This window comes from Mesoplodon bidens (genome assembly GCF_964165515.1).
Source record: "Mesoplodon bidens genome assembly, chromosome: 10".
NCBI classification, from domain to species: domain Eukaryota; kingdom Metazoa; phylum Chordata; class Mammalia; order Artiodactyla; family Ziphiidae; genus Mesoplodon; species Mesoplodon bidens.
In genome coordinates, this window is record NC_138172.1 from 38,246,716 (window position 1) to 38,271,574 (window position 24,859).

The 24,859-nt window shown below is 57.4% G+C and overlaps 3 protein-coding genes across 8 annotated transcripts in view; 2 read left to right on the plus strand and 1 right to left on the minus strand.

Moving 5' to 3' along the window:
• Nucleotides 1–12,605, plus strand: part of CACNA2D2 (calcium voltage-gated channel auxiliary subunit alpha2delta 2) — a gene marked incomplete at its 5' end in the record, with an annotated part of 137,123 nt that extends 124,518 nt beyond the window's left edge. Inside the window, 21 exons of one of the 3 annotated variants that reach the window (XM_081246183.1) lie at nucleotides 472–546; nucleotides 628–699; nucleotides 790–861; nucleotides 969–1,030; nucleotides 1,940–2,016; nucleotides 6,033–6,111; nucleotides 8,434–8,531; nucleotides 8,752–8,842; nucleotides 8,959–9,021; nucleotides 9,158–9,261; nucleotides 9,549–9,647; nucleotides 9,740–9,828; nucleotides 10,015–10,062; nucleotides 10,300–10,371; nucleotides 10,475–10,627; nucleotides 10,770–10,822; nucleotides 10,939–10,994; nucleotides 11,129–11,255; nucleotides 11,395–11,504; nucleotides 11,591–11,673; nucleotides 11,790–12,605. In XM_081246183.1, coding sequence (XP_081102309.1) covers nucleotides 472–546; nucleotides 628–699; nucleotides 790–861; nucleotides 969–1,030; nucleotides 1,940–2,016; nucleotides 6,033–6,111; nucleotides 8,434–8,531; nucleotides 8,752–8,842; nucleotides 8,959–9,021; nucleotides 9,158–9,261; nucleotides 9,549–9,647; nucleotides 9,740–9,828; nucleotides 10,015–10,062; nucleotides 10,300–10,371; nucleotides 10,475–10,627; nucleotides 10,770–10,822; nucleotides 10,939–10,994; nucleotides 11,129–11,255; nucleotides 11,395–11,504; nucleotides 11,591–11,673; nucleotides 11,790–11,930 — 1,824 coding nt within the window. In that variant the 3' untranslated portion in view covers nucleotides 11,931–12,605. Of the gene's footprint in view, nucleotides 1–471; nucleotides 547–627; nucleotides 700–789; nucleotides 862–968; nucleotides 1,031–1,939; nucleotides 2,017–6,032; nucleotides 6,112–8,433; nucleotides 8,532–8,751; nucleotides 8,843–8,958; nucleotides 9,022–9,157; nucleotides 9,262–9,548; nucleotides 9,648–9,739; nucleotides 9,829–10,011; nucleotides 10,063–10,299; nucleotides 10,372–10,474; nucleotides 10,628–10,769; nucleotides 10,823–10,938; nucleotides 10,995–11,128; nucleotides 11,256–11,394; nucleotides 11,505–11,590; nucleotides 11,674–11,789 lie in introns of all 3 variants that reach the window. The other 2 variants (XM_081246184.1, XM_081246185.1) reach the window with 2 other exon arrangements.
• A 3,531-nt stretch (nucleotides 12,606–16,136) lies between these two features.
• Nucleotides 16,137–21,252, plus strand: TMEM115 (transmembrane protein 115). Its single transcript, XM_081247467.1, has 2 exons — nucleotides 16,137–17,446; nucleotides 20,460–21,252. Exons 1-2 carry the CDS (start codon nucleotides 16,596–16,598, stop codon nucleotides 20,662–20,664), a joined length of 1,056 nt encoding a protein of 351 aa, XP_081103593.1. The 5' UTR covers nucleotides 16,137–16,595; the 3' UTR covers nucleotides 20,665–21,252.
• Nucleotides 21,253–22,099: 847 nt separating this feature from the next.
• Nucleotides 22,100–24,852, minus strand: CYB561D2 (cytochrome b561 family member D2). 4 transcript variants are annotated; one of them, XM_081247471.1, is made up of 4 exons: nucleotides 24,731–24,852; nucleotides 24,145–24,294; nucleotides 23,634–23,671; nucleotides 22,100–22,942 (listed from the first exon to the last, which is right to left on the minus strand). In XM_081247471.1, exons 2-4 carry the CDS (start codon nucleotides 24,269–24,271, stop codon nucleotides 22,439–22,441), a joined length of 669 nt encoding a protein of 222 aa, XP_081103597.1. In that variant the 5' UTR covers nucleotides 24,272–24,294; nucleotides 24,731–24,852; the 3' UTR covers nucleotides 22,100–22,438. The 4 variants fall into 4 exon arrangements, with proteins under 4 accessions (XP_081103597.1, XP_081103594.1, XP_081103596.1 ...); XM_081247468.1 differs by having other exon boundaries at nucleotides 24,718–24,828; XM_081247470.1 differs by having other exon boundaries at nucleotides 24,713–24,813.
• Between the last annotated feature and the right edge of the window lie 7 nt (nucleotides 24,853–24,859).

Here is a 24,859-nt window from a genome sequence, read left to right on the forward strand (position 1 = left end):
AAGGGGTGAGTCCAGAGTCCTGCTTTTCTTTCCCTTACACTTGGAAGGGACACCCCAGGTAGTCCAAGGGTACACTTGTCCCCCTGCACTCTACCAAGATGGGGACCAGGAAGAGGCCGTAGTGGGGAGGGGAGGGGAGGGCAACAGCAGCCTTGTGGGGCCAGTGGAGGTGGAGAGGTTCCGCTGACTAATAGCGCCATGAGAACCCAGGGGAGGGGCTGAGAAGGCCAAATCACATTAAGGTCCCACAGAGCTGGCCAGCATGGGCCAGGGCTAGTGCATGAGGGGCACCAGCCTGCTGGGCTTGGCTTGAGAGGTAGGTTTGGGGCCGAGTGGCATGTGGGGGTCCCTCACCCAGGAAGGCAGATGGCACCCCCCAGCAGCGTGGAAGGCAGGATGAGGAAGAGCTCTGGAGCCCAGGAAATCCCTGCCCAACCCTCCAGGCCCTAAGCCCCCCATCTATACCCCCAGCTTGGAGCCAACGGCTACGTGTTTGCCATTGACCTGAATGGCTACGTGTTGCTGCACCCCAACCTCAAGCCCCAGGTGAGCCAGGTGAGTGGCCTGCAGATGGGGGGTAAACCCTGTGAGAGAAGGAGTCCTGACTTCCTGCCCTGCCTCCCCTAGACCACCAACTTCCGGGAGCCTGTGACCCTGGACTTCCTGGATGCAGAGCTGGAGGATGAGAACAAGGAGGAGGTAAGGAGAAGAAGAAGAGGAGGGATGGGGGCGGGCATCCAGAGCAGAGAAGGGTAGGGGCCCCACCCTTCACGTCTCTGACCCTTCCAGATCCGTCGGAGCATGATCGATGGCAACAAGGGCCACAAACAGATCAGAACACTGGTCAAGTCCTTGGATGAGGTGAGAAAGTGGCAGAAGGGGGACAGAAGGTCAGGGTGGACACCCTCCTACCCCCCACTCCACCTCTGCCTGCTACCCCAAGCACCTGACCCAGCCTCTTCTCCCAGAGGTACATAGACGAGGTGATGCGGAACTACACCTGGGTGCCTATAAGGAGCACCAACTACAGGTGAGTGGGGCCAGGCTGGGCAGGCAGGGAGGGGCAGGGCAGCCCCAGAGCCCTGCTGCCCCTCCCTCCCCCACCCCCGTGTGCCAGTTCTCAGCGGCTGTGACCACAATCCCAGTGGGGCCCCAGCAGCCAGGGCTGCTTACTTCTCACTCCTGGGTGCTCAGTCCCAAGGGTCCCTCGCTGGCCCTTCATGAACAAGCAGCATCTCCTGGGAGCGCACAGTGGAGACATGACAGTGCATCTGATGCCTCCCCATTCCCCGCCACCCTCTCTACATCCCTCCCACCTTGGATTGTATCCCTGGATGTGTGCATGCAGGATGTCATCCTCAGCACGTTCACCGGCCTGCTCTCAGCAGTTGTCACAGCCTCAGAGAGTGTACTGACTGTCTTCTGCGTGCCCCAAGAGCTGGTCTCCTTCACACTGCAGCACCAGCCCACGACTGCCCCTCACTGTGTTAGTGCCAGCCCTGCTTTTAGCTGGCTCTCACATGGCCTGAGTCTCCGGGGACTATGGACCCCGCTCTCATGGCAACACCCCCACCCCCATCCCCACAGCCTAGCTCACTGACAGTATTCTGCCCCCGTGAGTCTGCTGCTGGCCAGCTGGAGGAGACTGGCTGGGCAGGTGGTGTGCTGGGGGAGGCCGCTGGGGCGAGGGGTGGGATGGGGATTTGCTTTGGGGCTGCGAGTTCTGAGGCCTCCAGGAGAGTTCAGGAAGTGGAGGGCCCAGGCCCCTAGGCCCCGAATCTCTCACAGCTAACCAGGGAGAGGTGTCCCTGGTGGTCGGGGAGGGGATGCCACAGCCTGGGCCTCTCTACCCAGCTCCAAAGCCGTGGGGAGGAGGGTGCCAATGGGGCCCGCCTCTCTCCAGCAGTGACCTGTGCTCCTCCCATCCCCTCCTCCCCAGCCTAGGGCTAGTGCTCCCGCCCTACAGCACCTTCTACCTCCAAGCCAACCTCAGTGACCAGATCCTGCAGGTCAAGTGTAAGTGGCCCGGCCCCTGCCTGCGCCCTGCACCCCCGCCTCTGCCCCGCACCCTGGCTGGCCCCAGGCAGCATAGCCAGCCGCTTGTGGCCAGGTGGCCCCTCCTGCCCAATCTGCCCACCCCCCAGGCGCCGGCAGGCTGGGGCACCAGCCATCGGAAAGTCTGTGGAACTCTGCATGCTCGCCTTTTCTCAGATTTGGTTCCAGACCATTCTCTCATGGTTTCCATTGAGGTTCTGTTTTTGGTTTCTCCTCCTCCGTGTCTTCCCTCCTTAGCCTGCCTCCCCAACACACGCCTGGGGGCTGAGTTCTTGGAAGACACCCCCTCCTCTCATCCTTCCTGCCCCCTCCTCCCTGCGCAGCACTCTCCCGCTGCGGCACCACCCCCGGGTCTCTCCCCACCCTGCCCCCTTTTCTGTCCCCCCTCGCTCATCCTCCCTTATTTTCCTCCTCACCTCCTCTCTCACCCTCTGCCTCCATCGCCTTCCTGCCCCCTTACTCTCTCCCTTTGCCCCTCCTCCTTCCCTCCCGCTCCCTCTCCCCCTCCTCCCTCCTCCTTTCCCCTCCCTGCACCTGCACCTTCTCTATCTCCCTCCCTCTTCCTCTGCTCACTCCCTCCATTTCTCTCTCCCACATCCCCTCCCTCCCACTCCCCATTCAGTCCCTCTCCCTCTCTTCTCCTCTCACACTCTCCTCTCTCCATCTTCTCTCCTACCCCTTCCCCTCCTTTGCTCCCTTCCTCCCACCTTCATCCCTGCCTCCCCCACCCTCCCTGTCTCTTGCCCTTCATCCTTCCTTCCCTCCCTCTCCCGCTCCTCTGCCTGTGGCTCATCCCTGCATGTCCTGCTCACCCTGGGCCTCCCCCAGAGGCCTCTGGAGCCCGTGGCCCCGCCTGCCCACCGCCCGAGGTCACTGGGAGGGAGGCTGGGGCTCCGGCCCCACCGGGCGCCCCCCACCTGCCTGGCTGACTGGGGCTCATCTCCTTTGAGTTTTCTCGCTCTCTCTTTCTCTCTCATGTCGTTTTTTGCAAGAAGTTTCCTTTCGGTATGATGATGAGACACAATATTTTCATTCAAACAGCCATTGAATAAAATATTGTTTGTGCCCCTCCCCTTCCCCTCCCCCTTTTCGTTTGTTTTTGTGTTTGTGTTGTTTTTGTTTTCCTCGCTTTCTCTCTTGGTGGACTGTCCCAGTGCCAATCAGCAAACTGAAGGGCAAGTATATTCAGAACCAGTGCACCCTCCTCTCCCCACCCCACCCCCTGCCCTCACGCCCCTGCTTGCCCCCCTCCCTGCCCAGGACCAGCCAAACCCCTGCTCTCCAGGGCTCCCCCCCAGCATCCCCTGGGCTCCTCTAGTTCTTGCCTTTCCTCTGATCCCTAAACCTCTATTAGAGCCAGCAGCCCTTTCCCCTGGCCCTGCCTGCAGGGTGGTCTCCGGCGTGTTCTAAGAGCTCAGGCCCTCTCCTCATCCTCCTCGCTCCCTCTGGGCAGGCCTCTGCCCCCCACCCCACCTTCTCTGTCCCTCCAAGACAACTCAACAGTGGGGACAGGGCTAGATGCCTCTCTACCACCTCCCACCCACTAGGGCAAGGGGCCTGAGATGTAGGGGGTAGATCAGTCCTCAAAGGGGCTTATGTGAGGCTTCCTCGGGGATATTCTCCCTCCTCAGATCTCTCCAGTTTCTCTCCAGAAGCTGGCAGCGCTCCCAAGGGGAAACAGAAGGCTTTGGAAGCCCCACACCCTGACCCTGGGGCCCAGGGGCAGGATAGGGCAGCAGCCAGGCCACCAGGAGAGCAAGGCAGACCCAACGCTGGCCTAGGTGCTGAAACCCCTGTCCCCTGCCACCCTTGCTACTCCTGGTGACTTTGTTAAGGCTCACTGGCCCAGCCCTGCCCTGGGGTGCTGGCTGCTCCTGGGAAGAGTGGTCAGGTATGGAAGGTGTTCCCCTGGGAAATAAAGGCAGACTCAGGGCCCCTGGGCCTGGCTGGGAACAGAAGGGGATCCTTCTGGACCCCAAGGGCCAGCAAAGGAGCTTAGAGGGAATCAGGCTGGGAGTGAAGAAAAAGATTCTGGCACTCAGAGGTACTTAAGCCAGAGACTTCGGGAAAAGGTAGGCAGTGAACTCACAGGTCCTGGCAAAGAACAAGAGGAGTGAAAGAGGACAGCACACAAGGGTCTCTGCCGCTGGTGCACAGAGAGGCCCCCCCCATGGAACACCGTGGCAGATGGGCCATGGAGAGCCATGCGGAGATGTCCTGTCCTCAGTCCACGTGGCGAAGTAGGGCCTCCCTAAGAAGCCCTAGTGGCCCTGTCCAGCCTAGTCCAGCAAAGGGGATCCAGCTGCCCCCACTGGCCTGGGTGGAGGTGGAGGATGTGCCCTACTCCCACTCGCTTGAGTTGTCTTGTCTCCCCCTCCTACATCCTTCCCAGTGACCCCAGAAATGCAGGGCCCTGATAACAATGACAACCATAGCATAGTCTCCCTTCCTGCTCCCCCCACCTCTTTTTCTTTCTCCTCTTCCTCCTCTCCCCACCCCAACCCTTCCCTGTCGGCTTGTGTCCAAACCCCGCCTCACAGTCCTATCAGAAAGCAACAGTCCAACCAGTGACTGCCCAGCTCCTCCAGGCACCCAAAGTCCCCCTCCCCAGAATCTTGCAGTGCACTGTGGGCGTATTTTGGAACAGGGAAGACCCCTCTTCTGCAAAAATAAAGCACTGGGACTTCCCTGGCGGTCCAGTGGTTAAGATGCCAGGCTTCCAATGAAGGGGGGGCGTGGGTTCGAACCCTGGTCAGAGAACTAAGATCCCACATGCTGCGTGACAAAAAAAAAAAAAAAAGAGGTTGGAATCTGGGTGAAAGGATAGGGAGGTGCATTGCCCAGAGTGTGAGAACAGAGGGACACCTCCCAGACTCAGACCAGCAAGGTGGCCAGCCCAGCTGGGCAGGGAGAGGCCCCAGAGGAGCCCTAGTAGCCACATCCCCAGATTCACTCACAGACCCACACAGGGACCTTTGCACACATGCACACATGCTTACACACTCATGCATACACACACGTGCTCTCACATGCACATACACGCTCATACATATGTGCTCACTCTCACACACGTACAGGCCCAGTCAATGGATCCCTCAACAGCACCCCATGCCTTCTCTGGAGCCCCCAGCTTCTCCCTTGCTGCTCTGAGTCCAGACAGGTCCTCAGAAGGATAGACCAGACCCAGGCCTTCTAGATAGACCAGAATCTGCCCTCATGCCCCCGGCCCAAGAGGGTGTTCATGTTTGAGCAGCGCTTCTGTGCCCTCCCAGCTCCCAGACTCTCCTCTCACAGTGTGGGAACATTCAGAGATCTCCCCTCACCCAGCCTCCTACCCCAGGGAAGACCACTGAACCCCCACAATGCACTGCAGCCCACCCCCAGCTGCCCACACTGTCTCTGGTTGGACTGTCTATGCCCGTGAGGAACCCCCTCGGTTTGGCCATGTTGATGCCTGACACAGAATAAAAGCAAGACCTACCAAAATGCAAACAGCTACAGCAAAGAGAGATAAAAATCCGCAGCCAAAAGCCAGTTCCATTCCTCAGAGTCTCTTTGGAGGAAGGAAGCTCAGCATGCGGTTTTTTCCATTATGGATGTGATAAGAGCGAGACTGGTGCCTCCCCCAGACCATGCATATATATAGCAGTGTGTGTATATATATGTGTGTGTGTATGTCCGTGTATATGTGCTATACAGCCGTATGGAAGCATATACAGCCACGCCAAGGGACTCACTGCCGACAGAGGACCAGGCCTGGGCAACATATTGGCTATAACTGCCCTCCTCCTGCGATGCTGTAGTCTCCACAGGCCCTCCCCGCCCGCCCCTTCTCTCTGGCTCGAACTTGAACGTGGAAGTGGCGGGTTTCCTCTTTGCTGGTGTCTCCCTCCCTCAAGCCACCCTCTTCCCTGTCCCTCCAGCCCCGTCAGCTCTGAACCCCTGGCCTCCCACCTCCCCAGCCCCCGCCGGATAACCCCCCGTTTCTGTTGCAGATTTTGAGTTCCTGCTCCCCAGCAGCTTTGAGTCTGAAGGACATGTTTTCATTGCTCCCAGGTAGCTTGCGTGTGGCCTTGCTGAGGTGTCCTCCCCTAACCCAACCTCCCTGGGCCCACCTCCTGCACTGCTGCCTGGAGCTGTGTGTCTGTGTCCTGTGCAGTGTCACCCTGCCATGCACAGCCCTGTATGTGTGGCCGTGTGCATACCTGGGCCATGTAGCTGCACCAGGCACCAGTGCCCATAGCTTCAGTTCCCACCAGGCCTCGGACGGGAGGGCTCTGGACTCTCTGCTGACCTTCCCTGCCCTCCCAGGCCACCAGGAAGGAGCCCTTTCTGCCCTGCGCCGGCTGTCCGCAGCACGCCCCTCACTGGGCAGCTGCTGCTCTGGTTTGTGGCGCCCTCCCCACCCCACCCCCACCCCGCACCCATCCTTGTCCTGTGTCAGTCAGTGTTTGTGTGGGTGTGGGGACCGAGCCAGCCAGAGCCCCTGTCGGCAGTGCCCCATCTAGGTGTGGTGGCTCACTGAGGACTGGGGAGAGGTACAGGGATGAGGGGATGGGAGCTATGAAGAGCTCTCTAGAAAGTAAGGGATCAGGGCCCAGCACAGGCCTGGGCCTGGACCATCCCTGGCGTGCACCCTCGTGTGCACACCATCTGTCTGTTGGCCCACATCTGAGGAGGCCAGCAGGCCCTCAGGTGGTGAAGCCCTCCCCTGTGGCCTGGGCTTTGCATGAGGGCAGGTGGGTGCAACTGACAGAGATCCATGGGCACTCAGGTACCACACGGGGGCTCTGGACACTCCTAACCTCCATGTGTGTGCACGTGCGTGCATGCACCCACAAAGTTCGCTGTGACTCTCTGTAGATGTGTGTTTGTATTTGTGAGTCATCGTGTACATTTGTAAGAGTCCAAGTGTAAATGTGGGGTGGCCGTGTGCATTGGTGACTGTGGGAATGTATGGAAAGGCCTGTGGCCCACAGGACCCTGAGGGATCTCTGAGGGCAGGGACCATGTTTGTTTTTGTCACCTCTGTATCTTTGGCACAGGAGAGCTCAATAAATATGTGTTGGGTGAGTGTAAGTGTACATACTATGTGAGGGGGAGGGATTGCAGGTGACTTGTATCCCAAGTCCAGCTGTATGGGTGTCACTCTAAGTGTATCAGGTGTGTTCTCCCCCATACAGAAGTTCAGGCTGTGTACTGCACAAAGGCCCTGGGAGCAAGTGGGGACTGAGATTCAGTCCCAGGTGCCCTCACCAAGCTTTGGGCCCTAGCACAGCCTCAGGAAGAAGAGCATTTAAAAATTTCCCACATGGGCTTCCCTGGTGGCGCAGTGGTTGAGAGTCCACCTGCCGATGCAGGGGACACGGGTTCATGCCCCGGTCCGGGAAGATCCCACATGCCGCAGAGCGGCAGGGCCCGTGAGCCATGGCCGCTGAGCCTGCGCGTCCGTAGCCTGGGCTCTGCAACGGGAGAGGCCACAACAGGGAGAGGCCCGCGTACCGCAAAAAAAATAAATAAAATAAAATAAAAATAAAATAAATAAAAATAAAAATTTCCCACAAAGTTGCTGCCCTGCAGGCCAGTGAGGAGGTCTCTGGTGGCAGGAGTATGGATGAGGGACTAGGCAGTAAAGATAGCTCCATGTACCAGGGTAGAAGGACTGCTTGCCAAGACTTTCTGGGGAGCAGAACCCCAAGCAGATCTCCCCACTCCCTTCAGCCCCTACGTTCTCTGGACCCACAGTCTGAGCCCAGAGAGGACCTTGAGGAGGTGAGGGACTTGGCCTGTCCACCTCTGGGGGAAGAGCACTCTGAGCAGAGGGAACAGCCGATCCAAGGACCCATGTGTTCCCACCGACTTGGTGACACCCTCTGTGGTATGATGAAAAACACTAAGGCTCAGGGAGCATGAGTGAGTTGCCCAAAGGTACACAGCCAGGAAGCAGCAGGATGAGGTCTCAGACCAACTAAGCCAGTGCCAGGACTCCACCCACTGTGCCCACGGAACGCCACGGCACACAGTTGGATGAGCCAGCCATGAGGCACTTCCTGGGGCCTCCCAGGTGCACTATCTAGCTCCAGCTACACAGGAGAGGTGGGAGGCTCTGCAGGGCCATGCCCAGAAGGGAGAACCTGCTTGGGTGGAGGAAGCAGACCCTCATTCTCTGCTTCCTGCACCTAAGCAGGTCAGTTCTGCCCCTGTCCAGACCTGGTTACCTGTCGGGCGTATAGTCACTGCAGCCTGTAAGAATACACATGCCCCTCCCTGACGCCTGGGCTTTTCAGCGAATGGCCTGGCAGGCCTGTTGGGAAGCCTCAACCCTATTGCCCTGTGCATCCCCCCAAGCCCACTCTTCTTGCCCCTCCCCACCCCCAGAGAGTATTGCAAGGAACTGAATGCCTCAGACAACAACACCGAGTTCCTGAAGAACTTCATTGAGCTCATGGAGAAAGTGACTCCAGACTCCAAGCAGTGTGAGTGACTGGTGGGGCAGCAGGGTCTGGGCAGTGCCAGACAGCAAGGGGGCAGCCCAGAGGAACCCAGAGACTGGGCAGGTGTGGAAACATGCAGGCCCAAACCAAGGGCAGGTCCTGGGCCAGGTCACGGGGAAGGTTCGGAGGCTTGGGGGTAGCGGGGAGAGTGGGCAGGGATCCACAAGAAGATCCTCCCTCCGCCCCAACCCTCCTGTTCCAGGCAACAACTTCCTTCTGCACAACCTGATCTTGGACACGGGCATCACACAGCAGCTGGTGGAGCGTGTGTGGCGGGACCAGGATCTCAACACGTAGGCACCACCCAGCCTGTGGGGGCAGGAGGCTGGGATGGCTGGGATGGGCCCGGAGGCGCTGGCCGTGCCCTGCAGAAAGTAGGTCTGTGACCTCACCTCCCTGCTGCCCCCAGGTACAGCCTTCTGGCCGTGTTCGCCGCCACTGATGGCGGCATCACTCGCGTATTCCCCAACAAGTAAGTGACCTGCCCCACTATCCGACACCCTGCCCCTGCTGGGACCCCGCCTGTCCCGCTGCCCAGAGGCCTTCTTGCATCTGCTGAGACCACTGCCCCCACAAGCCACCCCTCCACCAACCTCTTGTGTGACCAGGGCAGCTGAGGACTGGACAGAGACCCCTGAGCCCTTCAATGCCAGCTTCTACCGCCGCAGCCTGGATAACCATGGCTATGTCTTCAAGCCCCCACAACAGGATGGTGAGTGTCCTCCCAGGCGCACAGCAGCAGGTGGGAAGCTGAGGCTTCTCTGTCTGCTCAGCCAGGGCGAGGCTCTGCTCTTTGAGGTCCCTCTCAAATACGAGGCTGGCTGGCTGAGATGGGGCAGATAAAGAGGGGGCTAGGCTGTGCCAAACGCTATGCTGGGTGCCCGGTGCTTAGGCTGAGGTCAGCCTTGCCTTGGGTTCCTGGGCTTACAGGGCCCAGCACAGAGTGGTCATGTGGCTGCCAGCCCCTACTCCTGACCATCCCACCTCATCCACCCCCAGCCCGGTTAAGGCCGCTGGAGCTGGAGAATGACACGGTGGGCATCCTCGTCAGCACGGCTGTGGAGCTCAGCCTAGGTGGACGCACACTGAGGCCAGCAGGTGAATACCCAGGGCGGAGGTAGGGAAAGAGAAAATGGGCAGTGTGCTGCCCAGGTAGGTGGGCATTGATGGCCCCTTGCTCTCCCCCACAGTGGTAGGCGTTAAGCTGGACCTAGAGGCCTGGGCTGAGAAGTTCAAGGTGCTAGCCAGCAACCGTACCCACCAGGACCAGCCTCAGAAGGTATCTGGTCAGGGATGAGGGCAGTAAGCCCAGAAGCACCCATTCTGGAGTCCCCAGGAACCCCTACCAGTCCTCCCACTCAGAGTGGCTCTGGTGCCTATGGGGAGGCAGAGTCCCCGATGTATAAAGGGTGATGGGAGGGGAAAAACTGGTGGGCACTTACGGTCCTTGCTCTCTGCCCAGCAGTGCGGCCCCAACAGCCACTGTGAGATGGACTGCGAGGTTAACAACGAGGTGCGTGTGCCCTGAACCCTAGCTTACCCCACTCCTGGACACCTGAGTCCCAACTGCAGCTCCTAGCCCATCCCATCCCTTAGCCAGTGGGTCTCAACATCCCACCCTGACTTCACAGCTTTACCAGAACTGGGGGAATGGTGCCCCCTCCAGTCAGCTACTGGACTGTCAGGGTCTGTGGAGGAAAGGCTGGGCTGGAGCCCCTCCCCATCTTCCTCCCCGTTTCCCACCTCTCAGGACCTGCTCTGTGTCCTCATTGATGATGGGGGATTCCTGGTGCTGTCAAACCAGAACCATCAGTGGGACCAGGTGAGGGTCAGGAAGAGGGTGTAAGGAGAGGGTCCGGGTTTGAGCCTTCTGGGGATATGGCACTGCCAGCCCTGTGACTACCACTGCCTCCCGGCCTCCTCAGGTGGGCAGATTCTTCAGTGAGGTGGATGCCAACCTGATGTTGGCACTCTACAACAACTCCTTCTACACCCGCAAGGAGTCCTACGACTATCAGGCGGCCTGTGCCCCCCTGCCCCCGGGCAACCTGGGTGCTGCACCCCGGGGCATCTTTGTGGTGAGCCCCAGCAATGCCTGGCCTGCAGATGGGGGGACTGGGAGACCTGCCCACAGATGACCCCCCACCTCTAACGAGAAAGCTGGGGGTGAACCAGGTCCAGGGGCAGCAGTAGGAGCCCATGCCACTCTCTCCACTGCAGCCCACCATTGCAGACTTCCTTAACCTAGCCTGGTGGACCTCTGCTGCGGCCTGGTGAGTCCCCAGGGGAAATGGGAGAGGGAGGGTTCTTTTCCAGGAGGGCTGGAAAGAAATGGGGCACGGTACTGGCCTCTGCTGACCACTCCCACTTGGTGACCCATGCCCTGCAGGTCTTTGTTCCAGCAACTTCTCTATGGTCTCATCTACCACAGCTGGTTCCAGGCAGGTAGGTAGGGCTTTGGAGGTCCCTCCTCAAAGCCCCTCCCCAATCTGAGACCTACTCCAAAGGGAGGGCGGGGCTTACGGCTGAGTGAGGCTCAGGGTGTAGGGGTGCAGCTGAGGGGCTCTGGACCCTCGCAGACCCCGCGGAGGCCGAGGGGAACCCCGAGGTGCGCGAGAGCAGCTGCGTCATGAAACAGACCCAGTACTACTTCGGTTCGGTGAACGCCTCCTACAACGCCATCATCGACTGCGGAAACTGCTCCAGGTGCGCGCGCGGAGCTGGCCAGAGGGGCGGGGTGGGGACGGGCCGGGCCGGGCCGAGGCTGCAGCGGGGAGGGGAGGGGAGGAGAGGGGCGGCGGGGTGGGGCGAACCTCAGCGCCCCGCCTTTCTGTGCTGCCTCCAGGCTCTTCCACGCGCAGAGACTCACCCACACCAACCTTCTCTTCGTGGTGGCAGAGAAGCCGCTGTGCAGCCAGTGTGAGGCTGGCCGGCTGCTGCAGAAGGAGACACACTGTATCCTTCCCGCGCTGCTCCCCGGCCCCTCCCGCCCAGCGCGTTCCCTCCGTGCCGCCGCCCCTTGACTCCCCACCCATGCCCAGCGGACGGCCCGGAGCAGTGTGAACTGGTGCAGAGACCGCGATACCGGAGAGGCCCACACATCTGCTTCGACTACAACGCCACGGTGAGGAGGGGGGCGGCGGCCTTGACCAGCTCCCCTGCCCCAGGGCTAGTGCGGCCCTGCGCACCCCCTGCCCGCCCAGCCCGCGCAGACCGGCTGCTCCTTGTCTCTTTCCGCAGGAAGATACCTCAGACTGCGGCCGCGGAGCCTCTTTCCCACCGTCGTTGGGCGTCCTGGTGTCCCTGCAGCTGCTGCTCCTCCTGAGCCTGCCTCCCCGGCCGCAGCCTCAAGTCCACGCCCACCCTTCTCGCCGCCTCTGAGTGCCCCCTCCCCCCACCAGGCCTCCCCGCCGCTCCCCTGCTCCCTCGCCCCACACTTCCCGCCTTAGAGCCTCGCCTCCCTCCCTCACTGAAGGACCTGAGTGCGCCTGGCCCCAGAATCTGCGCCTTGGAGTGGGGGGGGGGGGTGTCCCGAAGGAGGGCGCCGCAGGTCTTTGGCCCCCAGGCCACGTCTGGCTGCTGAACTGTCAGAGTGTCCCCAGACCCCGCATTCCCACTGGACTCACCCACCCCGGAGGGCTGGGCCAGGGAGGCCACAGTACTGGTGCCAAACCAGGCCTCCACTGCCCGCCCTGCCCCGAGGCTCCCTTTGTGTGGAAGACCTAGGCCTTGCCCCAGCTGGACTCCTCTAACCTGGCCCTTCTGCTCTACCCAGGACTAAATCTGGGAATAATGGAGGAAATTGAGATGGGCAGTTTGAGGCCTGTGCATCCCAGCTTAAGTCCTGGCAGGAGAGAGGTCCTGGGGCAGCCCCCAATGAGCTCCTGCCTCTCTCAGGCCTACAGCCACCTCTCCCTCCCCAAGCCCGGCAGGTGGCAGGACAGTGACAGTGACACTGGCTAAGACTCAACCCCATACACACCTGGAGCCCTGAGGACAGAAGCTGGACTCCGACATACCCAGGAGGGCACACAAACAAACAGACGTGCACAGACACACACACCCTGGGGTGGGGTGAGGGTGGGGGCTCACAAAGCCTTATATGGGGTGAGGGGTTGGTGGGAGGTTGGCATGTGCACATTCCATCTCCTGCTCACCATCCGCCTCTTATCTGACCTGTAACCCAGCTGGTCCCCCATCTCTAAAGCTGAATGTCAAACAGTGCCAAATGCTGGGGCAAAGGGTGAAGACCCCTCTGTCCTGACCTAGCCGCCAGTGTCCCCTTAATGCCCCTGACCCTGCCAGGTGCTCATTGTAACCATTTCTCACTAGTGTCAGGCCCCCAGTGGGACCACGTGCCACTGCCTGCACCCCTCAGCAGAGGAACTCTCACCAGGCATCACCCTTTGCCTTAGCGGGGGTGACTTGATTACTCCTAGCTGGGTCATCCCACCCCCAATCTGCCCCTTACACGCTCAGGCCTGTCTCTTTCCCACTCACACACACACTCCCTGGCCAAACTGCTCCTCCCTGCTGAACACACACTTGCACATACATACACACATATACACTCTCTGTGCACACATACAGGCTGGGCCTGGGAACATCTCTTCACACCATTCATTCTGGTCATTTCTCGCAAAGGCATCCCAGCCTGGGGGCCATTGGGGGACTGAGGGCAGGGGGATATGGTCGTAGGGCTCAGATGGACTGGGAGGAGGGGGGGAGGGTGATGCATTAATTAATGGCTCCGTTAATTAATGTCACGTTGCTTGTCGCTTTCTCAGTGTGTGTGTATGGTCCATGCCCACTGCTGGTGCCAGGGTGGGCACCCATGCTGTACACCCAGCCTAGATGCCAGCCATGTCTTGCAGGGGCGTGTGTGTAACTGTAGTGTAGTCAGGTGCTCAATGGAGAATATAAAAATAAAGAAAGAAACATATACAGATAAATTAATATATATTTTAAGTTTTAAAAACAGAAAAGCAGACAAAGCAATCCCCATCAGGTAGTTGTCAAACCCCCAGCTGGGTCTGATCCTTCTCATCACCCACCCGACCTGGCTGACCCTCACCTCAGGCTCGGGGGATCTGTGGGGGACTGGGGGGCCATTTCCTTTTATCTGCCCTTTTTTTTTGGTTATTCTATTTTGTACAGACAAGTCGGAAAAACAACAGCGACAAAAAAGTCAAGAAACTTTGTAAAATATTGTGTGTGTGATCCCTTGTAAAATATTTTCAAATGGTTTATTACAGAAGATCAGTTATTAAATAATGTTCATATTTTCACTTCAAATGGTTCCCATACACTGTCTCTGCCCTGGAGTGAGGACTGGGTGGCTTGAAGACAGGTGGCCATGACCTCAGAGCCCCACTTAAACCACTTAATTGGGAGTGAAGGCCATAGCAATCCAGGTCTCTGGTGGGTGGAGGGCATGACGCTTCCCAGGCCTCCTAAGTGCTAGATCCTTGACATCCTTTGTCTTGTATAATCTTCTCAAAAGCCTCCAGGAAAAGCTGTCTTTAAAAAAAAAAGTCTCCCAGAGGCTCAAGGCCAAGACTGTGGAGGAAAGAAGATGGAGATGAGATGCAGGCTTCTAGCCAGTAGGATCAAGACTACCTGGGCCTACGCAGGTCCTCTAGGTGGAGCAAAGAGTGAATACCTGGCCCAAGTCCATGACTTTGTGTTTGAGGGCCAGTGCTGCTGTCCGGAGGACGCCAAGGTCTGGCCCACCCACAAGCACGATGGCTGCTCCTTCCCAGCCCAGGGGAGGCCTGGTGCTGTCAGTGGCCACTGCTGCTCACGCTGGAACACAGCTCTGAGTCCATTTCAGCAAATCTCGGGCCTCCCTCTGGCAAGCCCTACACCCTTGTTCATTTTAATCCCAACTCTCTTAATAGTCAATCCTATTCTGTGTGACCTTCGAGTTTCTTTTCAACGAGAAAGACTTATAACCACCAGTGCAGAGATTTCCCAGTACTACTGACACTTGCTCTCTTACAGTACACACTCCACACTATGCACTCACCCTGTGCTGAGTCCTCACCACAACATTAGAGTTGGATATTAGTTTATCTCCATACTGCAGATGAGCAAATTGAGACTTAGGAGAAATCCTTTCTCCCAGATGCAAGAAACCAGCAAAGGTTTTGGAAATGAGGTGGCCTGTGGCTTGGGGACCTTGGATGCTAAATAAATAAAAGAGGGCATTCCAGGCCTTAGTGAAGACACCTTTCCTCACCCTCTGCAAGGGTTGGCCACAGAGCAAAGCCTAACTAGCAACCCCTGAGACAGCTCCCATGCTCCACAACAGCCCCAGAGGTCCTGGGGTAGAACTGCCATGTAAAATTCAGAACATCAAATCAAATTTGGAATTTCAGATAATCAATGAATATTCTTTAGTATGTTCCCAACATTGCATGGGACATAACTATGCTAAAAATTGAAGACATGCTTATACTGAAAAAATTATTCATTGTTTAACTGAAATGCTAATTGAGTGCCCTGTATTTTGATTTGCTATATCTGGCAACCCTACCCTGGGGTGGCATCCAGCAGGAGCCCAGAGCCCAAAGATAAAGGAAAGCAACACCTTTTGTGATCTGGAAGGCTGTGCACAGGTCGGCAGTTGTACTGAGATCAGTGGCGGAAAGGAAGGGATTCTGCACTTTATAAATGTACTTTGTCATATATTTATTTTAATTATATGCACATTTAAAAAAAGTAACTCAATATACAAAAAACAAAAATCAGTTTTGCACAAGACACAACCTACCTGAAGCCACCGTTGCAATGAGGTGGAGGCCCAAGGCCAGCCTGACCCATGTTTGTGGAGAGACCTCTCTTCATCAGGATCAGCGATTGACTGTGGTGCGGAAGAGAGTCACTAAGAGAAGCCCAGTCTCACCCCTTTGGGGGCTGGAGATCCGAGTTCGATTATGGGCTCCACCTCATTTGTAACAAGGGCAGCCTGGGCAACACACTCACTGAGCACCCAGGGTGGACTGGCATTGTACACGCCAGTCCCCTTGGATCCTCACGGTAGGTCCTGTCATCATCTCCATTTTACTGTCCATGAAACTGAGTTTCAACAAAGTTCGGGAATTTGGCCATTGTCACACAGCCGCCAAAACGCAGAGCAAGAATTCCAACCTGGGTCAGGCACACACCAGACCGCGGAAGTTCCAGGAGTTCGCGCCCCCTGGACCATCCAACATTCTTACCTGCACACCTGCCTACTAGGACACACCCACTCAGATAAATAGGCACACACTGAGCCAATCCTTCCGGGAAATTCAGCACGCGCGTGGCCTGCAGCTGTGCTGCCGCTGGTACCCGCCGCTCTCCTGATGTTGCCGATGCCCGCTCACCCTCCCCCACCTCTGGAGAACTGACGGAAACGGTCCTGAGAACTACAACTCCCAAGCACACCCTCCTCTTCCGGCGCACAGCCTCCTGGGACTTGTTGTTCTACCCAGAACCCTGATATCTGCCGGTCCCGGCTCCGGCCGAGGACTCCATGTCCCAGCATGCCGCGGAACCGCAAGGCCGACGCTCAGAGGGCATCCTGCCGCCTCCCCGGGCGCGCAGGCGCAGCGCCGCTGTTTGTCGGAGCCTGAGAAGGGAGGAGGTACGGTCGAAGCCGAGGCCGAGGCGGAGCTGACCAGACTTGACTCCGGCCCAGAACCAGCCTCCAGTCCCGCGTCGACCGTAGGGCCCCAGAGTGGATGGAGAAGATCGAGCCCTGAGATCACCGCCAGTCCGGTCGGCGCGGTGGCCACACAGAGCAGGCAGGCAGGCGTGCCTAAGCTGCCCAGGGCCTTCCCTCAGATCCCCGGTGAGGGGCCTAGGCCCCGGCCCCGCGACCAGGCCCGGCTCTGCCCTTTGGGACCGGAGTCGACCCGACCGGAAGTGGAGCTTTCACCGGGGCCATAGGCCAGTGACTCGGTCGGACCCGGGCCTCCCGTCGGGGCCGGACTGGGACGAGGCCCCGGGGAGGCCCCTAGCCCACTAAACCCTTTCCTAAGGCCGACGCCCGCCAGGAAGATGCAGCGCGCCCTACCGGGCGCCCGCCAACACTTGGGGGCCATCCTGTCCAGCGCCAGCGTGGTGGTGAAGGCTCTGTGCGCTGCGGTACTATTCCTCTACCTGCTGTCCTTCGCCGTGGACACGGGCTGCCTGGCGGTCACCCCAGGCTACCTCTTTCCACCCAACTTCTGGATCTGGACCCTGGCCACCCATGGGCTGATGGAACAGCATGTGTGGGATGTGGCCATCAGCCTGGCCACAGTGGTGGTGGCTGGACGTTTGCTGGAGCCCCTCTGGGGGGCCTTGGAGCTGCTCATCTTCTTCTCAGTGGTGAACGTGTCTGTGGGGCTACTGGGGGCCTTCGCCTACCTCCTCACCTACATGGCTTCTTTCAACTTGGTGTACCTTTTCACTGTCCGCATCCACGGCGCCCTGGGCTTCCTAGGTGGTGTCCTGGTGGCACTCAAGCAAACCATGGGGGACTGTGTGGTCCTGCGAGTGCCTCAGGTGCGTGTCAGTGTGGTGCCCATGCTGCTCTTGGGACTGCTGCTGCTGCTGCGGCTGGCCACACTGCTTCAGAGCCCAGCGCTGGCCTCCTATGGCTTTGGGCTGATCTCCAGTTGGGTGTATCTTCGCTTCTACCAGCGCCATAGCCGAGGCCGAGGCGACATGGCCGACCACTTTGCCTTTGCCACCTTCTTCCCTGAGATCCTGCAGCCTGTGGTGGGGCTGTTGGCGAACTTGGTGCATGGCCTCCTGGTGAAGGTAAAGATATGCCAGAAGACAGTGAAGCGCTATGATGTGGGTGCCCCATCCTCCATCACCATCAGCCTCCCAGGCACAGACCCTCAAGACGCAGAGCGGAGAAGGTACTGTGGAATCTTCCAAAACCTTGTCGAGCTAGGAGAGTATCATTAATCAAGTCACATTCCATCTGTTGAGGTGCTTGCTGTATGTAGGCTGGCAGCCTACAGTCAGATGTTGGGGCGGATTCAGAAAGAGAGAAAAGCCAGCTTGTGGCCTGGAGCTCAGCATTTAAGTGTCTGGGCTGCAGGAGGTGCTTTCCAAAATTAGGGAGTAAAAGTGGCCTTTCTCACCACTCAGGCCGCTTAAGTTTCAAGAAATGCCCTGCTTCCTTTTGAGCTGAGGGGCAAATGGAGAGCCAGGTACACGTAACCCTGGCCTTGTCTCAGAATCTCCATATCCTAGACACTAGTCCTGTGGGAGCCAGAAACACCCTTCTGGTCCTTCTTTCCCTGTGAGAGAGGGACAGAGAAGGAGACATGGGATCCTTAAGAGATGGTCTGGGCCACTCTAGTTTCCAAACGCTGGACTACACCCTCTTCCTGAGCCTTAATTCAGATGTTGCGCTTCTCTGCCGCTTATTTATTGAGAGGGAAGCCTGGGGTATAACTAGACTTAGACACACCCCCTCACCCCCACCACCCCCCGCCTACTCTGGCAGGCATGTGTCACCAAACCCAGGGGACAGCCACATGACCCACCGAGGGAGCCTGCTGACCACACCAGGAAGTAGAGACAACCTTTTCATTATCTGTAAACCAAGCCATCTGCACCATCAGGAATCCCAACTGAATTATTCACTGAATGCACCTTGGCCAGGGCAGGACAGATCTTTTTTAATCCATCTCTTTCTCCCTCTCCCAGGTCTGTGGACTTACCAGAGTGGTCACAGCTCTGTTTCCAACATTATTCTTTTTTTTTTTTAATTTTATTTATTATTTTTGGCTGCGTCAGGTCTTCATTGCTTCGTGCGGGCCTTCTCTAGCTGCGGCGAGTGGGGGCTACTCTTCATTGCAGTGCGTGGGCTTCTCTTGTTGCAGAGCACAGGCTCTAGGCGCATGGGCTTCAGTAGTTGTGGCTCGTGGGCTCTAGAGTACAGGCTCAGTAGTTGTGGCGCATGGGTTTAGTTGCTCCGCAGCATGTGGGATCCTCCCTGGCCAGGGCTCGGACCCGTGTCCCCTGCATTGGCAGGCGGATTCGTAACCACTGTGCCACCAGAAGCCCCCTCAACATTATTCTTGAGTGGTTTTTTTGATGCAGGTACTTGAGTAGTGAAATTTAGAGCAGGCTCTGTTCATACCTTCTGCATTTGTCAAAGCCTTCTGCTTTTGCTCACCTGTGAAATGAGTTCTTAGCAGGCAGCTTTATGAATTCAGCTGGAGTTGTCCCTGTGCTTACTCTCCACTGGGGCTGTGGAGTGTGGGCCACACCCCTTTCTTGAAGGAGTTTCCAGCTGGGGAAGGCCACAGATTACTATGGTCCAAGGTGGCAGGTGTTGAAAAGTACACACTGCATGCTGCAGAGCTTGATTGTGGGCTCTACAGTCTGTGTCTCTGGGGCTGATGAATCCTAAAGACCGAGGTCTCTATTAATCTTATCCAGTGGAGGAGATGCGGTCAGGAGGGCTGGGCCTGGTAGAAACTGAGCTGTCCTCAGAGCTGTTCAGGTGATCCCAGGCCACAGTGGTGGCCCCTCCTGCAGTGAGAGATCTTGGATTGTTAGGGTTGGCTGAACATTCGAAAAACCTCTGCGCAGCCCCAAGAAAATGGACAGGTGGAGGCAGATTGGGGTGGGGGGGTGTCAGGAAGTGGGTTCTTGGCATAGTCTTGTGGTTGTTACCTTGCTTGGGGATGGGGGTTACTCCACCAACCAGTTTGACGTCTTGCTGCACGCCATTCCCTGACCCAAAGAGCTAGTGATAGTGGGAGGCAGGGGTTCCTATCTTTGACCCTTGTGAGGGAGTGATTAGCATGCCACCATCTCTCTACCTTGGCAGGCTTTAAACAGAATTGACAAGGCAGTCTCCAGAATGGGAGCCTGGGTAGCAGCATCCTGTCTGTGCCAAGTTGCCATGGTGCCAGGCTGGAGGACAGGGTGGAAGTGTGCTGGGGCTTTCTGTGCCTGTGTTCTTGTTGTCCCTCTTGTCATGTTCCCTGGCATGGTGGAGATTTTGGTTTTCTGCTGGAACATGGAAGGCTATACAGGTCCCCCATGCTGGTGGCACAGAGTTGGAGGCATCAGGGGTCCACAGTGACCACTAGTAGAAGTGTTACCTGGCAGCATGGGCATCCCAACTCCTGGTGGGCAGGGTCCCAAGTGCACGTATATACTTTCTTCTAGCGGACTTTCCCACCTCCCCTCAGAGTGGGGTCTCCAGGGGTCTGCCTAGTGGAACCAGTAGGCTCTGGCCTGTGCCCTACCCACATGGATTGTTTCTCCTTCCTGTCCTCCTGCTAGGACGCTGTGTGTTCCTGCTCTAACAGAGGTCCTGGTGGGTTTGGAGATTCTTCTCAGAAGGAGAATATTAGAGTCAGTTAGGAGGGGTGAGCTGACCCAGGTTGGCCCTGCTTCCCAGGCTGAGAGCCAAGGCAGGTGCTTGAGTTCCAAACTTCCCCACAGACCCTTGCCAGGAGGCTCAAAATACTCCTAACAAGGAGAGGGGGAGAAGTAATGCCTTGAACGTGATGCCAGTGCCCAGCAGAAACTCACATGTCCAGGGACTTGCCCTTCCACCTGTCTGCCCAGGGACACCAGCTTTGCCCAACCTTAGGCACCATCCTCAGAACCATTCCTGGGGCTGGCCTGTGGGCAGGCTGGCAGGCACCCAGCTGGCCTCAGCCTGGAGGTGCCCCAGCTATGGAAGGAAGGCCCTACAGCCTTTGGGTCCTCATTCTGATGGCAGAGTGTGCCCTAATCTAATCCCTGTGGAGCCCTGGGCCCTGTATGGGGAAGGAGAACCCATAGGGTTCTGAGAGAGGAGTGTGAGCAGTAAGGCATGTCAGTTTCCTGGGGGAAAGAGTGCAGGGCATGAGCCAAGTTCAGATCCCGAGTGACCTGTCATCTTTCCCCTGGCCCCAGGCAACTGGCTCTGAAGGCCCTCAACGAGCGGTTGAAGCGAGTGGAGGACCAGTCCGTCTGGCCCAGCATGGAAGACGACGAAGAGGAGGCTGGGGCCAAAGTGGATAGCCCCCTGCTGTCAGACAAGGCCCCCACGCTCCCAGGGAAGGGGCCTGTCCCAGAATCCAGCCTGATCACCTTTGAGGCAGCTCCCCCGAAGCCGTAACTCTAGACCACCTTGAGCGTAGCACCTCTTCTCCCAAGCCCCCCTTGACACACTCTCAGCTACTCCAGGGCACTGACTGCTCTGAGGAGAGGGAAGAAGGCCTGCTGGGGGTTGCCACAGCCTTCTGCTATTTCTCGCCAACACTACCCAGGATTCTTGCTACCTGGTTCCAACTCCAGACAACCACTATGCCAGGCATGGGGCCTCTGAAGCACAGCCAGCCCAGGCCATCTGAGGTAAGACTGTACCTCAGCAGGCAGCCTCAAGCAAGTGGCTGCAGGGGCACTGGTGCCATGGCTCCTAGGCCAACCCTCACACCTGATACTGGTTGCCGAGAGCCTGAGCCAAGGCAAGGATTTGCCAAAAACATTCTGGGGGTCCAGCCAGTGCAGGAGCCAGTGCAGGGCTGTACATCCCTGCCCGGCCGCAAAGAGACTACATTCATGTCAAGATTTCTGATTCCCTCTGCTGTGGCCATAGCTGCTTCTGGGCCAGAACAGTCACAGCTCCCAGGTATTTTCTACAGGACCACTTGAGTGGGCAGCCAAGCCCAGCCTCGCAGTATCAATAAAGCAGTTCTTTGAGGTATGGCTTCTGGGCTCTGTTAGACCACCTTGTGCAGCCCCCTCATCATGCTCAACTGCAGAGTTAGACAGGGACTTAACTCTAGGTTCAAGGGCTCGGTCACCAAGGCTGCTCCAGCTGGATAAAAAGCCCGTTGCCCTCATGCCCTTCCCCCCATCACACTCCCCCTTGCCTCACCACCACATGCCCCCTGTCAAGCAGTCTTCCCAGAGCTGTCACCTCAGGCTCTTACTTACTTTCTGCCTCCCTGCACTACCTGGTGAAGGAGGCCCTGCCTGGAGGACCTGATAATTAAGCGCCTCTCTATCATAAGGAGTTGTTCTTATCCATGGCTCACCTCCAAGACAGAGTGCTCAGGGCCTGACACCTAGGGAGGCAGCCCATCCCCAGCTCCCATCCTGTCATTGCCCAGATTTGACCACCACAGTCTAGAAACTCCAACATAGTGAGCAGCTGGGAGACTGAAATACACACAGCCGCACCATTCACAGCTACAGCCCTCGGGCCTGCTAGGGCCCTGGGTGGCATGGGGTGCTTAGCAGCCAGATCCGGGGGGCTAGTGTGCCAAGAGAGCTTTAGCCCCTCAGTGAGCAGCCAGGGACAGGTCCCCATCTTGCCCAGCTGCCCATTTTTTCATGCTGATGGCATTAGCAAGAACTATCCCCAGCTTTGGGCTGTTCCTCCCATCCAGTCTTTTCAGTCTTTATTTATTTATTTATTTATATATACATATATATATATATATATTTTTTTTTTTTTTTTGGCCACGCCTCACGGCACGTGGGATCAAACCCACGCCCCCTGCATTGGAAGTGCGGAGTCTTAACCACCAGACCACCGGGAAAGTCCCTTGTCTTTTTTAAAATTTTATTTTACTTTTTTCTCTTCTCTCATTTCTGGACATACCAGCACAAGTTGAGTTGCTGTGGGCAGGGGGCAGTTTTGCAACCCAACTTCATCCAGACACATGAGCCATAAACTCCTCTGGGATGGCAGAGAAAGAAGGAAAGGGGAGGTACTCCAGCATGAGGAGCAAGTAATAATGTCACACAAAGGACTCCGGCTACCCGTGACCGCACCAGTGCCTGAGGTGTCCCGTGACCGAGTCAGCTGAGAGAGTCCAGGAGGTCTCAGCCCCGGCTACCACACTGAGGGGCAAATCCAGGCTTCCCCTAGTTCTGGGAAGAGCTCACGGCTGGATCCTCTTGCGGTACAGGTAGGCGTTGCTCACCTGGTTCATAATGACCAAGCTGGTAAGGACAGGGCATAGCACAGCCAGGTACCAGACCCCACCGGTGACTGTGGCAGTGAACCAGAGTGAGCACATGCCCAACAAGAGGCTGGCACTACCCAGAAGGTAGCCCACCAACCCAGAAGTGGCATGGTACAGCTTGAGCTTGGCCAGGGGCCATCGAGGCAGCAATTTGGGGTAGAGCAGCCCCACCCCACCTGAGCACTGCAGCCCTGCCCACAGCACAGCTAGCAGCCCTGCCCGCCCATGCCACGTGGCCAGGTGGGCTTTGCCAAGCTGTTCCTTGTGAAGGATGACAAGGCCCAGGCCCAGCAGTGCACACAGCAGGGCCAGCAGCTGCAGAACCCAGTGGCAGCGTGCTCGGCCCTTCCGCGAGAGGGAGCGCAGCAGCGAACTCTCAGGAGAGAACACCAGCAGTGCCTCGGTCATCAGGAAAGAGAACTGGGGAGACAGGGATGGGACACTAAATGAGAGTGTTGCCTAGCAGAAGGGAAGAAAGCTTTAGATATAACCTAAGCTGCCAGCTAGTGTGGGCAGATTCCGCTTCATTCTCTCCCCACTAACGAGTATCTATTTGGTGGCACAAGAGTGGAGAATTCCGTCTGGGACAGAACATCTGCTTTGAGTAACCAGCAGGAGGTACCTCTCCACACTGCTTCTAGGTGCTATTCTGAAATGTCATCTCTGCTGTGCTACCCAGCAAACACAAGGTTTGAGATGTGGCAGTTATAAATGATTCACAAGCGTTTTTCTGACACAGGACTGGATACAATTTCTTGGCAAGAGTTGGCCACGTGGGTGCACTGTTTCAGGAAAATTAGGTGCATCACTATAAATTAAGGTGAAAAGGGACGCAGGTACACCCAAATGCATATTCTAAGCCTCCTGCCTGGAGGTGGACAAAGCCTCATTTTGTGCTTAGACAAACCCATTTGCCCTGCATCTCGAATACTCTAGTTCAAGCGTGGGATATAAACTATAGGCAGGAGTTGGAGCATACAGTTCATCCAACCCCACATCCCATTACTTCAAACAGATATTAAGTGTTCATTAACATTTAGAGGGCGCTAAGACCACCACCCATAGCTATGCTCCCTCCCATCCCTAAGAGCTGGCCAGGCCCACTACTTACAGCCAGAGACATAAGCACGGGGTGCCAGGAGAAGAGACCTGGAATGAGAAGAGGAAGCCTCGTGAAGCTGAAGCAAGAAGAACCCGGCCGCGCCAATCCCCACAGGCTGAGGAGTATGAGTAGCTCATTGCCCAAGGAGATGCTGCCAAAATGCAAGCCCCCTCTTGCTGCAACAAACTGACCCCATACCTATCATCTCTTCCTGGACCCTCCCTGGATCAGAAGCCATGCTTTGCCACTCCTCTGGCAGTCCTCCCTCCTTCCCCCTGCACTTTGCAAGAGGCAGCTAAGTGGAGCACCAAGAAAAGAGAAGTCAGGTACTCTATGGGACCTGGCCAAGCTGGCAGAGCCCCAACTCTCATCTATTCCACCCCACTTACTCCTCCAGCATAGCATGTCCCTCAGCCAACCAGGCCGTTCCCAGGAGTCAGACCCAAGGCTTACTATTGCCCCTGCTCCCCAGGAAAAGTGACACTTTCCTTCTCAAAAGTCAACTATGAATTCTACTTACTGGAGCCAGGCCTGGCAAGTACAGCCACAAAGATGGTGAAGCCCAGGGCCACAATGTGGGCAGCAGCCCCAGATGCAGTGCGCAGAGCTCGGTATATGTGCGACTCGGTCTCCACAGAAAGGGCCATGGTCAACCAGGCCGGCTTGTAGCCTGAAAGCATAGCAGAGTAAGCAAGGGTCTCTGGTGCCCGCTGTCCACTCCTTTCACTGGAGCAAGGGTTGTGGGGCAGGAATGCCACTCTCTTCCAAAAAGTTAAGGCAGGAAGGGACAGTACTAAGGCAGGCACCAGGAATAGTCGAGGACTGGTGGCCTGTCAGCGTGTACCCGCATCTGGATTGGCACTGATCACTGGCCCACCTTCCAGGTAAGATGGGCAAGGCCGTGTAATAGACTACAAATCCCAGCGTGCACCACGCCGTTGCCGGGCGGGAGCGCCTGCTGGAAGGGCGTGAAGCACTACGGGAATTGTAGTTCCCAGTTGCGTCGAAATTACGGCCTGAGTCCCTTTGCGCACAGCCTCCCCACTTGCCGCTGGCATGCTTCCCCTACACGCTAGGGATTCACCTGCCTCACCCGCAGCGCCGACCTGACGAGGTGGTTCCCTCCCGAGAAAGTGGGTTACTCGGGGCTCTGCCGCGCGCCCTGCCGCTCCGTCGCGGAGCCTCTTAACTTCCGGGTGCGACGCCTACCCATCCGGGACTTCCTGGGACAGTCC

What these genes read in the sequence shown, in the direction of transcription:
- CYB561D2 (XM_081247471.1), bottom strand. Translation starts at nt 24,271, where the DNA reads ATGGCCCTTTCTGTGGAGACCGAGTCGCACATATACCGAGCTCTGCGC. An exon ending in ACTTGCCAGGCCTGGCTCCA is followed by an intron (nt 23,672 to 24,144) that starts GTAAGTAGAATT and finishes TTCTCATTCCAG; the next exon opens with GTCTCTTCTCCTGGCACCCC. An exon ending in CCGTGCTTATGTCTCTGGCT is followed by an intron (nt 22,943 to 23,633) that starts GTAAGTAGTGGG and finishes CTGTCTCCCCAG; the next exon opens with TTCTCTTTCCTGATGACCGA.
- TMEM115 (XM_081247467.1), top strand. Translation starts at nt 16,596, where the DNA reads ATGCAGCGCGCCCTACCGGGCGCCCGCCAACACTTGGGGGCCATCCTG. An exon ending in CAAGACGCAGAGCGGAGAAG is followed by an intron (nt 17,447 to 20,459) that starts GTACTGTGGAAT and finishes CCCTGGCCCCAG; the next exon opens with GCAACTGGCTCTGAAGGCCC.